This window comes from Gopherus flavomarginatus, chromosome 2, assembly GCF_025201925.1.
Source record: "Gopherus flavomarginatus isolate rGopFla2 chromosome 2, rGopFla2.mat.asm, whole genome shotgun sequence".
Taxonomy (NCBI): domain Eukaryota; kingdom Metazoa; phylum Chordata; order Testudines; family Testudinidae; genus Gopherus; species Gopherus flavomarginatus.
In genome coordinates, this window is record NC_066618.1 from 843,767 (window position 1) to 859,014 (window position 15,248).

Genomic DNA, 15,248 nt, shown 5'->3' on the forward strand with positions numbered 1-15,248 from the left:
GGCCCCGCCCCCGGCAGTGTGGGGGCGGGGCGGGATTGGCGGGGCGCGGGGGCTGCCGGGAAGATGGCGGGCGCGGTGGCCGGGCGGCCCTGAGGGGCCGGGGGCGGCGACGGGCTCCAGCGCGGCCGGGAGCGCCATGTAGGGCCCGGGGCAGGGCAGAGCAGAGCGGAGGGGAGGGGGAGGGGGGGGGGCAGAGCTGGGGGGCGGGGCCCGTGGGGCGGGGCGTGAGGGGGGGTCAGGTGGAGGTGGGGCTGTGGGGCGAGCGAGTTGGGGGCAGTGGGGAGTCAGAGCTCGGGGGCGGGGCGTGAGAGGGGAGGGTCAGAGCTGGGGGAGGGGTCGATGGGGGAGTCAGCGGGGGGTGGGGCTGTGGGGGGTAGAGCTGCTTGTGCAGAGAGTTTCTAGTTGTGGGGCCTCTAGGGAGCGGGGCAGGGGCGGCTGCGGGGATCCCGGGTACCCTGTCCCCGCAGGGGGTGTGTAGGGAGCGGGGCAGGGGCGGCTGCGGGGAGCTCCTGGGTTCCCTGTCCTAGTGAGGGGTGTGTAGGGAGCGGGGCAGGGGCGGCTGTGGGGATCCCGGGTACCCTGTCCTAGTGAGGGGGTGTGGAGGAAGCGGGGCAGGGGCGGCTGTGGGGAGCTCCCTGGTGCCCTGTCCCCGCAGGGGGTGTGTAGGGAGCGGGGCAGGGGCGGCTGCGGGGAGCTCCTGGGTTCCCTGTCCTAGTGAGGGGTGTGTAGGGAGCGGGGCAGGGGCGGCTGCGGGGAGCTCCTGGGTTCCCTGTCCTAGTGAGGGGTGTGTAGGGAGCGGGGCAGGGGCGGCTGCGGGGATCCCGGGTACCCTGTCCCCGCAGGGGGTGTGTAGGGAGCGGGGCAGGGGCGGCTGTGGGGATCCCAGGTACCCTGTCCTAGTGAGGGGGTGTGGAGGAAGCGGGGCAGGGGCGGCTGTGGGGAGCTCCCTGGTGCCCTGTCCCCGCAGGGGGTGTGTAGGGAGCGGGACAGGGGCGGCTGCGGGGAGCTCCTGGGTTCCCTGTCCTAGTGAGGGGGTGAGCGGGGCAGGGGCGGCTGTGGGGAGCTCCCAGGTACCCTGTCCCCGCAGGGGGTGTGTAGGGAGCGGGGCAGGGGCGGCTGTGGGGATCCCAGGTACCCTGTCCTAGTGAGGGGGTGTGGAGGAAGCGGGGCAGGGGCGGCTGTGGGGAGCTCCTGGGTTCCCTGTCCTAGTGAGGGGTGTGGAGGGAGCAGCGCATCTGGTGGGACTTTTGAGGCGAGCGCAGGTGTCTCCTGCTGCTTTGGCTGCTGTTTCCTTCGTTCTGGGCTGAGGCCCTTAGGGAAGCTGGGTCCTTGGCGCTGCCTCTCTCATGATCTTTCTCTGACTTTCCTTCAGGGTCTCCTTGTTTTCAGAAGCACCTCGAGTTGCCCTCTTCTCACCATGCTGCGCCTGCTGCCATGGCTCCGCGCCCTGAGCCAAGAGAGCGCATGGCCCTGTGTCCTGCAGAGGCTGGCTGCTAGTGACACGAGGGGGGCCAGGATGTACCCGAGCTGCTCCTGTGCAGGGAATGCCAAGCAGCGGGCTGTGCTGCTCCCCCTGGATCCCTACAGCCACGGGCTGTTCCACAGCTTGCCCCCCGATGCCGGCAGGACTCGAGGCCATGGCAAGAGGAAGAGCTGGAACTTCATCCACGAGAAGATGAGCTACGACACTTTCTTTACCATGAAGCGGTTGATAGAGCGGTCGCAGAGTGTGGGGGAAGTGCTGCGCTGGGTCACCCAGAACCCCAGCAAGGTGTCCGCCAGCCACTACCCCATTGCCCTGCACAAGCTGGGTCAGCTGCTGCAGCAGCCGCAGGGCCAGGCCGTGGTGAATGGAGAGCACCGTGGACCCAACCAGGTGCTGGAGCAGCCAGAGTTCCAGGCGCTCTGCCAGGCCATCATCAGTGGGTGCTCCAAGTTCGATAACTTCAGCATCGTCAATTGTCTGTACGCTGCTGCGGCTCTGGGTGAGTGCTCTGAGAACCGGGTCGGGGGGAGGTTATGTGCCATGGTGTGTGTGAGGGGTGCTGTGCAGAGGGTTGGGAGGGCAGGAGGGTTCTCACACGCGTGTGGACACCCAGTCTGTGTGGGTAAAGGGCTTACCTCCCTGGAGGTGGGCAACTCTGGAGCATGGATGGTGACCTGTATGGTGGACAAGGAGTGGCGCCTGGCTGTGTGTGTGGGGACGTTGCCTTCTGTGTGTACGCAGGAGGTTTGGACTGGAGCCATACCTATGTAGGTTCATGCCATTGTGGAGGCAGAAGCTGCATTTGGGGCACACACCTTGGGGCTTGAGCCAGGGAGGAGGAGAAGAAGCAAATGTAAATCTGAGTAGACTGCGTTTGTCTGAAGTGCCCAGAGTGCCTGCGTGATGAGGAGTCTGAGAGAGTTAGCCCCAGCTGGGCATGTGCTGAGAGGCACTGGGAACTGGAGTGCAGGCTCTGAGCTGTACAGGCAGCTGGACCTTCATTCACGGGCAGCATCCCAGGCTTCTGCTGCACTTTGGTGTGTGGGCAGGAGAGGACCATATTAATGGCCTGACTGGATCAGCCCCAAGGTCTGTGGCTTGTGCCGGAGACTTCAGAGGAAGACATAAGAATCCTTCCATAGCTGCTGCTGATACCTGCACAAAATTCTCTGTTACTCACATGCTCTTAAGGCACCCACCTTTATGCAGTTCCTAGGGCTCAAGGCATAACCTTACACTCTGCGGGTTTGCGGGGTCTTTTACCAGTGAAAGAGCCTCACACGATAATATCCTACTTGGATATTGGAGAGGGTCCAGAGAAGAGCAACAAGAATGATTAAAGGTCTTGAGAACATGACCTATGAAGGAAGGCTGAAGGAATTGGGTTTGTTTAGTTTGGAAAAGAGAAGACTGAGAGGGGACATGATAGCAGTTTTCAGGTATCTAAAAGGGTGTCATCAGGAGGAGGGAGAAAACTTGTTCACCTTAGCCTCCAATGATAGAACAAGAAGCAATGGGCTTAAACTGCAGCAAGGGAGATTTAGGTTGGACATTAGGAAAAAGTTCCTAACTGTCAGGGTAGTTAAACACTGGAATAGATTGCCTAGGGAAGTTGTGGAATCTCCATCTCTGGAGATATTTAAGAGTAGGTTAGATAAATGTCTATCAGGGATGGTCTAGACAGTATTTGGTCCTGCCATGAGGGCAGGGGACTGGACTTGTTGACCTCTCGAGGTCCCTTCCAGTCCTAGAGTCTGAGTCTGCTTAACCTCTATTTATTAACAGTCACCAAACCAGACTGCACATGCTAAGCCTACAGTGCTCACCGCTCCCAGGAACGCAGAGAAGCTTCTCTTGATGGCCAGTCAGGATATCCAGCGTCTGCACGGTGTCATTGGCAGGGTGTTGAGGTCTGGCCGCTCTGATCTTCGGGGCTGGGGTCTGGAGCTGGTTCCCAAGAACTTCCTTTTAGACCCCAGCTGATACAGTAACACTTGAGTCCTGCTTAGCTGCCCCTTAACCAGCCATTTCCCTAAATGATTCCTGACCAATTCTGTAACCAGTCCTGACATATTGTCAAACAATCCTTTAGCCAATGGTTCTCCGCACCTTCATTGATTTACACCTAGCAAAATTAGTTATGTAACAGACACACTCACAAACCAGACAGAGACCAGACGGATAAACCATAGAGAAATGGGGACCATAAAGACAAAACAATAATAAAGTAGGGATTTCACAGCCACAGCTATTGAGAAGTGATTTCTTGCCGGACGGATGCCGTGAAACAAAGTTTTCTTTAACCATCTTAAGCTCTGTTTCTGTATCTGATGATGGTGGGTGCTAGTAGGACTGGAGCCTTCTTAATAGCCCGATGTTACATTCTTTTAATGTAATTTAGGTGGAATGTGGGGATGTGACTATCTGCTTCTTGGCTGGTGGCTGCTGCTCTCCGGATATGGCTGCAGACAAAGGCCTCAGACCTTACAATATGGCTACAGGAAAAGGCCTTATCCTTACAATGTGGGGCAATCTTCCTCAGCAGTAGGTTTTATGTAGCCCTTACTAGTCAGCGATCGGCTTAAGCCTTGGAGATGAGGTTTAATATCCCTGCAGAATTTGTGTTGCAATAACTGTTACGGGTGTTCTTGGTAGCCACATAAGCTTCTAATCCGTCTTTGAATCTCGCTAAATTCTTGGCTTCAGTGACTTACTGTGTCAGTGACTTGCACACTTTAATCACAAGCCGTGTGAAAGGTGTTTTTCAGTTTGGAATTTCCCACTGTTAATCTCATGGAATGTCCCCTTGTCCTTGTGTTCTAAGTCAGGGAGCACAAATGCACCCATCTGCTTTCTCTAGACCAGTCGTCATTTGCATAGACTTTTATCATATCCCCTCTTGCTCGTCTGCTCTGTAAGGAAACCATCTCAGTTGTTTCAGTCTCTCTTCATAGAGTTTTTCTAGGCTGGTGGTTCTCAATTGTCATTGCACCGCGACCCCCTTCTTTCAACAGAATTACTCTCTGACCCTAGGAGAGGGGGCCAGAGCCCAAATCCCGCTGCCCTGGGTGAGGGTGGAGCTCAGGCTGTAGTTTCAGCCCCAGGTCCCAGCAAGTCTAATGCTGGCCCTGGGGTCACAACACACTTCGGGTTCCCGAACCACAGTTTGAGAACTGCTGTTCTAGGCCATGGATCATTCTCACCGCCTAGTATGAACATCCTCTAGCTCTGCCATATCCGTCTGGGACAGCCCGTGCTGCACACGGGAGCCGGATGAGGCTGCACCATTGGCTTATAAAAAGGCATTCAAATAGTCTCAGTTATTCACCACCCTAGTCCTTAAGCATCCCAGCATCAGCTCAGCTTTTTTGACCACAGCTGTGCACTGAGCAGAGCTCTCCATTGAGCTATCGGCAGTGATGCCCAGAGGGGTGGGGGGAGGGTTTGAGCATTGGCCTGCTAAACCCAGGGTTGTGAGTTCAATCCTTGAGGGGGCCACTTAGGGATCTGGGGCAAAAATTGGTCCTGCTAGTGAAGGCAGGGGGCTGGACTCAATGACCTTTCAAGGTCCCTTCCAGTTCTAGGAGATTGGTATATCTCCAATTATTTATTATTTATTTATTTTTATCCCTTTCCTGGGCTGACACAGTTAATGTCGAGCACTGTCAGGTGGACAAGTCGTTCATATTTTCCACTCCAATGCGCATTACTTACTATTTATCAACAGTGAACTTCACTGCCTGTCATGCAGCCCTTTCACCCAGCTGGGCTTGAGATCTGAGTTCCTCACCGCCCTCTCTGGGCCTGACTCACCTAAATAACTTATCAGCTGCAAATGCTGCTATTTCCCTGCTTACCCTCCTTTCCAGACCAGTGATAAATTCATTAAACACAGGACGTAGCTTGGAGCCTTCAGGCCCCGCTGTTAACCTTGTGTCCTTTAGTCCTGCTCTCACTTTCTGTGCCCAGCCAGCCTTCGATCCAGGACAGCACTGTCCCTCTCACCCCAGGATGACTTCGCTTCTTTAGTTACCTCTTGTGGGGGACTTTGGAAAAGGCCTTTTGAAAGTCTAAATTATGTCAGTTGGCTCAATAGATGAGTGAGACGTGATTTTCCTTGGCAAAAATGACACTGGTTAGACCCTGTGAAACCCAGTTCTTCCAGGTCTTTTAACAGACTGTTGTTAATGATCATTTCAACCAGTTTGCCAGGTACAGCTGTAAGGCTGACTGGTCAAATTCCCCAGCTCACCCCAGGGTCTTTTTAGATCTGGGTACAGCTTTGGCCCCTCTGAACGTCTGAGACAGCGGCTGGTTTTCGTAAAGCAGCTCAGCCTCTTCTTACTGACGCTCCTTCGGGGCTCTTGGACGTGCTGTTGGATTTCTGTTGGGCTCACGTAGCCTCTTGCCACTGCCTGCTAGCCTCATTCATTTAATCTTGGTCTTACAGCTCATATATGTTCTGAGTGTCTCTTCCTGTTTGTTTCACTAGGATCCATGCCACTTGCGGGGATTTCACTTTCTTTACTTCCGACCTGAGAGCCTATTTGACCATCTGCCTCATATTTCAATCTCTTTCTGAAATGTTGTGTCACTGTCACTTCTTGGGGCCCTACCTTCTCTGGGATGTTGAACTTAATTCGATTGTGGTCCCTGTTAGTGACTCTGCTACTGTCACTTCTTCAGTTACCTTAATTAAAATATTCATTTAAATTAAAAGATGAGTTGGGAATGATTAGCCTGGTTAGTGCCGCATCTCCTGGGTTTTGAAGAAGACAGGTAATTCCTCCCTGTACAAGGCAGAGAAGGCAGTGTGAGGTTGTGGAATAGGTGTGACTGCTGGACAGTCCAATCTTGTGCCCAGAAAAGTCAACAAGACTTTCCATTGACTTCACTAAGCATCAGACTAGATCAGTGGTTCCCAAACTGGGGTTCCTTGAAATGTTACAGGGGGTTCTCAGGAAAAAATTCCCTAATGGTGGACAGAGCTGTCCATAGGGACCCCCGAGCAGCACAAGGCTAGCAGCCCGGAGCCCCTGGACTTCCAAGAGCTAAGCAAATCAAAGCAAGCGTATCTGTCACACTGAGGAAATTTAAACTTCCAAGACTCCTTATAAGAAATGGAAATGGAGGTGGATATTTTTTGCTGTTTTTAAAATTAAATAGGCAGCTAGTATTTTATTTAAAATGATTATGAAGAACAAGTTGAAGCTTTGTTATAACATGCATTGTTTGCCTGGACTGCTCAAGACCTGAATGCTTGTGTAGGAGGAACTCTTTGAGTTGGCTCCTTAAATACCCTCCTGCTGTTTCACATCTGATACTCCTTGAAGAAACATAGGAGCCTGGTCTTATAACAGACTTATTCAAACTGGTACAAGCTATGAAAGTGGGATCTTGGAAGAGTGTTGCCGTTTTCATAATGTAATAAAAACACTGTACTGATAAATAATAATTAATAATAAATAGTGTGTAATAAGCATGTCACAAAAACAAATTTTATATTTCCAAGATCATTGCTTTAATAATTTATACTCGGATGAAGGAGAAAATCCCTGGAAATATTCATTTTTAGGCGGGGGTTCACGAGACTTGACATTTTAGTGAAAGGAGTTCACAGGTTGTTAAAGTTTGGGATCCACTGGATTAGACTCAGAATGATCACAGGGAAATCAGCATCTTAGGTTTCAGCATCATTACTCCCCTCCCCCACCCCGAGAGGAATGGGCTGCCACCCCTCTTCAAGCTGGCTGGGCACTGAGGCCAGTCTCATGGCATTGGTCGTACTCGGGTTGCATTTCAACATTTTCTTTGCAATCATGAGAGCTAAAACCATTTTTTTTGTTTAGCTGATATTTTAGAGGATGATTCTCAGGATCAGCTGGAATCCATAGGGACCTGACTGATTTGAATCGGGTTCCCTTTCCGAGAGCCGGAGCAGGATGCTGGAGGGAAGACCTGCTGCGTGTGCCTGTGGCTCTGGGTGGTTGGGGGTTGCAGGCACAGCAGTCTGGACCTGTAAAAGCCCACTCATGGAGATCAGGAGTCTGCCCTGGTGCAGAGTGGATCCGTTTCTGCCGGATCCCAGCTTTAACTGAAACATCATGGCATTTCTAGCTCTTCCCCTCGGGAAGGACCCTCCGAATCTGACCATGGTGCTCTGCACCCCTGCCTGAGTCTGCCCACAGGCAGCTCCAGCACTGCTGGGGCCATCTAGCACTTCCCAAGAAACCTCAGGGGTAATTGACAAGACTCAGCTCATGCTGTGGGCAGCAGCAAAACTGACCTGACCTGGGTTGGTTTCCTAGTGCTGCTGATGGAAAAGCTCTGAGTGAGGGCAGAGGCAGAACCCAGCTCCTGCAGCGAGTGGCTGCAGAGGTATGCCAGAGGGCAAGGTTTCCTAATCCCTGCTCTGTCTCCAGGCCTCCCTGGTGAGTCAGCCTTGGTGCAGGTGCTGGAGGATGAGTCCCGGAGCCGCCTGGGGCGCTTCAACCAGAAGGACGTCTCCATGGTGTTCAGCAGTGTGATGCGGCTTCACCCATCCAGCCCCCACCCCCTGGTGGAGTCCTGCCTCAGCAGCCTGGAGCGGCATCTGGAGAAGGAGCGCCACCCACAGACCCTCTTCCTCCTCCTCTCCTACTACCGGCTCCGGGCCCAGGCACTGCAGGGCCACCCAGCCTCTGACCAGCAACTTCTCAACAACCGCAAGATCCTGCGCCTGGTCAGGCACACGCTGGGGCAAGTGAGTGCCGTCCGCGAGCACGAGCTAGCCCTGCTGGATGAGATGTTGGCCCTGTGCGCTCAGGAGGCCAACAATAAGGCCCTGGAGGCCATCTTCAGCTCGCAGCTCTTCTATGAGAACCGCCAGGAGCGCTTCATCCGCAGCATGGCAGGTGAGGGCTGGGGGCTACCCACCTCCCCAGGCTTGCCTCAAACTTTTCCCCAGCATGGGCTGGTCTGGGCTCTGGGCCACCCTCTCCCTCTGTTCCCTGCCCTTTCTTGCCCCTTAAAGGACATCCTGGCAGCCTGAGCTCAGCTGTGCTAGCCCTTCCCCGGTGTGCTGGGAAAATGCCTGACGTTAGAGCAGCCACAGCTGCGATTGGGGTTGCCCAGCCATTCCCCTTCTGGGCAGAGGTGTCCCAGGTTGGTGGCTGGATGGTGAATTCTGGAGGCTGGAGCACAGGAACCTCAGCCGTTTGGGGTGAGGAGGAAAGGGACATCTGTACACGCAGATGTGCTCTTCTGGAAAGCTCTGGGGCCCCTGCAGCCTGCATGGGAGCTGCCCTGGGCTCGGCAGAGGAGGCCTTGTACCAACTTGCTGATTCACCCCCGTGGTGGTGGTTTAAACAGCACAGGCTGTGCCTGCCCTCTAAGCCATGCATCCCTGCTCTTCCAGGAGCACCCTGTGACGATCTCCCAATGTCTGGCACGGGGAGCGGTACTGTGCAGGCTGCACACATGGGAGCCTGCCTGTCAGTGGTTGCTCTGGGAGGGTCGAGGGTGCCCGTCCTGCTCTTGACCCCTTGTGCACCTCAGCCCGGGTGTGTGGGCCAATCCTGCAGGGAGCGTGGGAGCAGTGTCCTTGTTTCAGTTGGAGCCCCAGGGAGTCCCGTGCAGAGACCTGGCTTGGAAGGGCCTTGCTGTTATCCTCCAGGACATAGGGCCCCAGGCAGGCAGTGTCTGGGGTTTCTGGCTGATGCAGCCCTGCTCTGTGGTGTTCCCTGCAGAGTGGCTCCCAAGGAAGGCCGAGAACCTCACCCCCTACACCATGGCGCTGATTGCCAAGTATGTGGCCCGGCACAGGTTGCGTGAGCCACGCCTGCTCGACACCATCGCCAACTTCCTGCTGAAGCGTGGGGAGCAGCTGGAGAGCAAGGTGAGCGCCCTGCCCTGCCCCTGGGAGGCAGGCTGAGGCCCAGCTCCATGGAGCTCTCCCGTTACCAAGGGGGATAACAGAGTCCCCCATGTGAGTGGGGATCTCAGTGCAGTTACCAGGGAAGGGCCCCTTCAGGGCAAGACTGGCCAGTCCTCCATGCCCCCGCCTGCCCCAGCCTCACTCCCTCTCTCTCTGGCTGCAGGTGATCCAGAAGCTGGTGTTTCCCTTCAGCCGCATGAATTACCGGCCATCTAACCACAGCGAACTCTTCCCCAAGCTGGAGGCCATCCTGGAGCAGAAGGCAGCCAGCTCGCCCCTGGCCACTGTCAACATCCTCATGTCCATGTTCCAGCTCAGACACTTCCCCCAGGCTGTCCTGCACCAGGTTTTCTCCCCAGCCTTCATCACCAATGTCATGAGTATGTCAGTCCTCTGCCCAGGAAACCCTCACAGCTGGTTACAGCCCCCAGGGCTAGAGGTGGGAGGTGGGTCCCAAAGAGTTGGGTATGGCAGCCCTTTCCAGGAAAGTGGGAGGAGTGTGTGGGGTGGATAGAGCCCCTGCTAGGATCTGTCCCCTGCCCCAGGAAAGGAGGATCCTGGCGTGAGCAGGGGGACAGCAGCACTTCCTGTCTCTTTCCCGGTGCAGGCAGCCCCTATGCGCTGATCGTGCGCCGCTACCTCTCTCTGCTGGATGCAGCACTGGAGCTGGAGTTCCAAGATTACAGTGGCCCACGCCTTGACCCACGCTACCGGGTCCTCATGTTTGACCACGCCCTGACAGCTGACGAGGCCAACAGGAAATACAGGTTAGGGGGCTGGTGCGGGGGCAGGGTTTGAGGGCAGCAGGCCATGCGGGTCGGAGGAGCAGTGCTCAGCCCAGGGTGATGGGAGGGGGGTGGGTGTCGGAGAGCCCGGCGCCCAGGTTGGAGGGGCAGTGTCCAGCCGGGGGGACCAGTGTCGGAGGGCCCAGCACGCAGGCCATACAGGTCGGAGGGGTGGTGTCCAGCCCGGGGGGGGGGGGCAGGGGGTGTTTGTCAGAGGGCCCGGCGCCCAGGCTGTACGGGTTGGAGGGTTGGTGTCCAGCCGGGGGGGGCGGTGTTGAAGGGCCCAGCATGCAGGCTGTACGGGTCGGAGGGGCAGTGTCCAGCCTGGGGGAAGGGGGGTGTCGGAGGGCCCAGCACACAGGCCTTACGGGTCGGAGGGGCGGTACCCAGCCCAGGGTGATGGGGGTGGCAGTTCTCAGTTCTGTGCCGTTCTCTTCCCCCCCCTCGCCCCCAGTCCCCCACTGACTCTGCATCTCCTGCTCTGGGAGGAGAAGCTTCCTACTATGAAGCAGCAGGGGAGACGCCCGGCCCGGAGGTGCGAGGCAGGGGAAGCTTGTGCTGTGCCCACGGCTAGGGCTGGCACCCTGTCTGCAGTGGGCACGTTCTGAGCTCCGAGACGCTCTGCGGTGCAGTGCTGCAGCTACACCACTGTAGAGCTGCTGTGTAGACAGGGCAATGGGAGGGGTTTGCCCATTGCTCTGGCCCCTCCCCAAGAGGCAGGAGCTAGGGCTGGATGAGTTCAGCCTCCCTGTAGAGTGTAGACAGTGCTAGAGGGTGGCCTAACTATGTTGCATGGGGCGGGGGAGGATTTCTGAGCAGCGGGGCTGGGTCAGTCTGCTGTGGACCAGCCCTGGGTTAGTGGGGCAGCCGCAGCGGCAGGGCCAGTAGTGCCCTGTGGCCTCGGGAGGGCCGGGTTTGATGGGCGTGAGCATTGCGGCCCAGCAGAGGAGGTGGGAGGTGGCTGGGGGTTTGCTGTGACCCCTCTTGTTCCTCGCTTCAGTTACAAGGGGCTGGTGGCTGAGGCCCTGAGGCAGCTGGTGGGAGAGGAGTGCTACCGGCAGGACGAGGTGCTGCCCCCCGGATACTGCACAGGTAACTGTCACGGAGTGTGGGGGAGACTAGGTCCGGCACCTGCCGCTTCCTGCGGTTCACCAGGACTCACAGCCAGCCAGTAAAACAGAAGGTTTATTTAGACAACAGGAACACAGTCCAAGACAGGTCTTGCTGAGACAAACAACAGGACCCCCTTTAGTTAGGTCCAACTGGGAGCCCCAGGGAGGCCACAGCCCTGTTGGGAAGCCCAAGCCCTGTCGGGGCCCCTCTCCATTTCCCAGCCAGCTCCAAACTGAAACTTCCTCCAACCTCTCACTCAGCCTCCCCCCGGCTCCTCCCCCAGCCTTTGTGTCCTTTGTCCATTTTTCCCCAGGCAGAGGTGTCACCTGGCCTTCAACCCCCCTCCTGGGTTCTCAGGTGACATGCTCAGGTATCCTCCCTTCCCCAATGCAGGCCTGGGCCGTCCCAGCAAAACTCCTCTGCCACCTTCTCAGTTCAATACTCCCCACTCAGCATTCACAGAACGTAGCCAGAACATTCCCGCTTCGTCACAGTAACGTTCCTGGGGGTGTCCCTAGGGAGCAGGGGGTGCAGGCAGATCTTTGACTGTAGGCTCCAGGCACCCCTGAGGAAACACGTCCTGCGGGAGAGGAGATGGCATACCGGCCCCCGGGGAAGCAGGGATGCCCCCTCCCTGTGGGGCCTGGGGAGACCCCTCCCCGACTGAGCTGAGCCTCTCGGAACGAGCGTGAGAAGTCGAAGGGAATTTGGGGAGTTTACTGGGGCTGGAAATATGGAAGGAGCAAAATCTGCCTGAGCTCAGCTAGCCTCACTGCAGGTCACCCCAGGGCAGTGACAACCCTTCCAGACAGGCCTAGCCTTGCACCTTGGGGGTTGGGGGGGGGACAGAGAGGGGGTCCTCAGCGTGGTGACCCCTCCTTCCCCGCCAGACAGGCCTAGCCCTGCACCCGTGTGTGTGTAGGGGCAGGGGGGACAGAGAGGGGGTCCTCAGGGTGGTGACCCCTCCTCCCCCGCCAGACAGGCCTAGCCCTGCACCCGTGTGTGTGTGTGGGGGGGGGGGGGGCTCCTCAGGATGGTGACCCCTCCTCCCCCACCAGACAGGCCTGACCCTGCACCCCTGTGTGTGTGGGGGGGCTCCTCAGAGTGGTGACCCCTCCTCCCCCGTCAGACAGGCCTCGCCCTGCAGCCCTGTGTGTGTGTGTGGAGGGGGGCTCTTCAGGGTGGTAACCCTTCCTCCCCCACCAGACAGGCCTAGCCCTGCACCCTGTGTGTGTGGGGGCGGTGGGGAGAGGGGCTCCTCAGGTGGTGACCTCCTCCTCCCCCGCCAGACAGGCCTAGCCCTGCACCCGTGTGTGTGTGTGGGGGGGGGGGGCTCCTCAGGGTGGTGACCCCTCCTCCCCCACCAGACAGGTCTCACCCTGCACCCCTGTGTGTGCGTGGGGGGCTCCTCAGAGTGGTGACCCCTCCTCTGCCACCAGACAGGTCTCGCCCTGCACCCCTGCGTTTGAGGGCTCCCCAGGGCAGTGACCCCCCCCGCCCTGGACATGCCTAGCCCTGCACCCATATTACAAGGGAGGGTGGATTTTCCAGGACACTGATGTGGCTCAGCCTCATGCCACCCCCAGCCCAGTCGCTCTCTAAGGGCCCCAGTCATGAGTGGGCCCAGTGGCTGGATCCCACATGGCCCAGCTGGCCCAGGAGCACTGTTCCTAGCTCTGAGGCACACTCCCAGGTGCAGACCTCTGGTCCATCACCCTTCCTTGAGGAGCGGGGCCCGGCAACCCTAGACCTCCCACACCCAGCCCCAAGCCCCATTGCTTGAATGTGTTCCCTCTGAGTCTTGCCTCTGGGAGTGCAGGACAGGGAGCTGGTTCTCAGGAACCCCTCAGGGACACTGTGGCAGGACAGCAGGGCCACAGGCTTAGCAAAGGCCATTCTGGACCACTGGAGAAGTACGGCTCTTGGCTGCCTTCACGATGTTGTACTACCCCTAGTGAGTCCTGGCTTCCATCAGTGTCCACAGGCCAGGCAGCCCTTCCTGCCTCCTCTCCTTAGCCTGGGCTTCTTGTACATGGTGGCCTGCCCCCTTCAGAGGCCTGCCCCTGAAATACGCACCAAGTCTGCCCTACGGACTCCTGTCCGCACAGCCGGGGATGTGGTGATTGACGGAGCTGGGCCAGCAGAAGGCCCCTGGTGTAGACATAGCGATCCCGACAGGGCAGTGCTGTTACCAGGCTCGCGGGGCTGCATTCCGCAGAGCACTGTGCTGGTACGGTGAAGTATGCCATGTAGTTACCTGGCCAAGCACCCCCAGCAGGTCTGGCCTTAGGCCTGCTCTGCAGGAAAGGTATGTCATGGGGGGGATCATTAGCATCTCTTTGACATTTCTCCCCCTGCGACCGCCCCAGTGCAAACGCAGCTCTGCTGGGGAAAGTCACCTTGCTTCACTCGAGGCCTGATGCTAGCTGTAGGGAAACGCCCTCTTGCCGCTGGAAGCTGCGTCCCCATGAGGAGGGGTTGCTGGTACAGCTCCACAGGTGCCTTGGGCTCTGACCCCCTGAGCCCAGACTGAGGATGTCCAGCCTCTGCCCCCATCCAGGCTTCTGGTCACGGGCGTCACAGTCTGGGGAAGAAGCTGAGCCAAGACTCTGATGCAGCGTGACCCCTGCCCCCCCAGGGCAAGCCCCCTCGAAGCCCCCTGTCCACCATGAGCTCCCTGCAGCGAATCCCCCTGGATGTGATAGCTGGGGAGCCTCACACCTCCAAAGGGCCCTGCCCCACGCTCTGCAGCTGACAGTGACCCCCAACCAGCATGTGACACAAACAGGTTATTAGTCGTCAGGAGCCCAGCGTAGAGCAGAGCTTGTTAGCACAGGAAACCGGAAATTACAGGCAAGTCCATCTTGTGGGGGGGGAGGATTGGAATCCAGAGCCCTGGGTGCTCTTGCTCTCTCTCCTCTCCCCCCCCCGTCCCCCCAAAATAAACCCAGGAGGCTGACCCCTTCCAGCTGCCTGGCCTCCATCAGGCCCCTTGCCCCTCCTCCATCCTTTGTCTCTTTCCCAGGCTAGCAGGTCACATTTTCTCTGTTCTCCAACACTTCTGAGTTCATTCTTGCAGAGCAGGGGCCCTGGCCTTCAGGTGCCAGGCCAGAGTGTTGGCTGTTCTCTGCAGCCAGTCACAGTCACACCTGCTCTCTAGGGGTCTCTGCAACAATCACACCCTTATTCCACCACCTAGACTCTTGAGTAACACATAGGGGAAACTGAGGCACGCTACAGTATTCAGAGAACATAAGAATAGCTGTACTGGGTCAGACCAAAGGTCCATCTAGCCCAGTATCTGTCTGCCAACAGTGACCAATGCCAGGTGCCCCAGAGGGAGTGAACCTAACAGGTAATGACCTGCTCAAACCCAGGGTTGTGAGTTCAATCCCTGAGGGGGCCATTTGGGGATTGGCCCTGCTTTGAGCAGGGGGTTGGACTAGATGATCTCCTGAGGTCCCTTCCAACACTGATATCTATGATACTCAAGTGATCTCTCTCCTGCCGTCCATCACCACCCTCTGACAAACAGAGGCTAGGGACACCATTCCTTACCCATCCTGGCCAATAGCCATTAATGGACTTAACCTCCATGAATTTATCCAGTTCTCTTTTAAACACTGTTATAGTCCCAGCCTTCACAACCTCCTCAGGTAAGGAGTTCCACAAGTTGACTGTGCGCTGTGTGAAGAAGAACTTCCTTTTATTTGTTTTAAACCTGCTGCCTATTAATTTCATTTGGTGATCCCTAGTTCTTGTATTATGGGAATAAGTAAATAACGTGGTTTGAGCATTGGCCTGCTAAACCCAGGGTTGTGACTTCAATCCTTGAGGGGACCACTTAGGTATCTGGGGCAAAATCAGTACTTGGTCCTACAAGTAAAGGCAGGATGCTAGACTCAATGACCGTTCAGGGTCCCTTCCAGTTCTTCTTCGAGTGATTGCT

General features: G+C 57.1%; 1 protein-coding gene across 3 annotated transcripts in view; it reads left to right on the forward strand.

The window, feature by feature from the left end:
- The first annotated feature begins 49 nt into the window (after positions 1-49).
- Positions 50-15,248, forward strand: part of FASTK (Fas activated serine/threonine kinase) — a 52,621-nt gene continuing 37,422 nt past the window's right edge. For all 3 annotated transcript variants that reach the window (XM_050942488.1, XM_050942489.1, XM_050942491.1), the window contains exons 1-7: positions 50-138; positions 1,373-1,985; positions 7,909-8,379; positions 9,214-9,362; positions 9,565-9,781; positions 10,009-10,168; positions 11,187-11,278. In XM_050942488.1, coding sequence (XP_050798445.1) covers positions 1,418-1,985; positions 7,909-8,379; positions 9,214-9,362; positions 9,565-9,781; positions 10,009-10,168; positions 11,187-11,278 — 1,657 coding nt within the window. In that variant the 5' untranslated portion in view covers positions 50-138; positions 1,373-1,417. The remainder of the gene's footprint in view (positions 139-1,372; positions 1,986-7,908; positions 8,380-9,213; positions 9,363-9,564; positions 9,782-10,008; positions 10,169-11,186; positions 11,279-15,248) is intronic.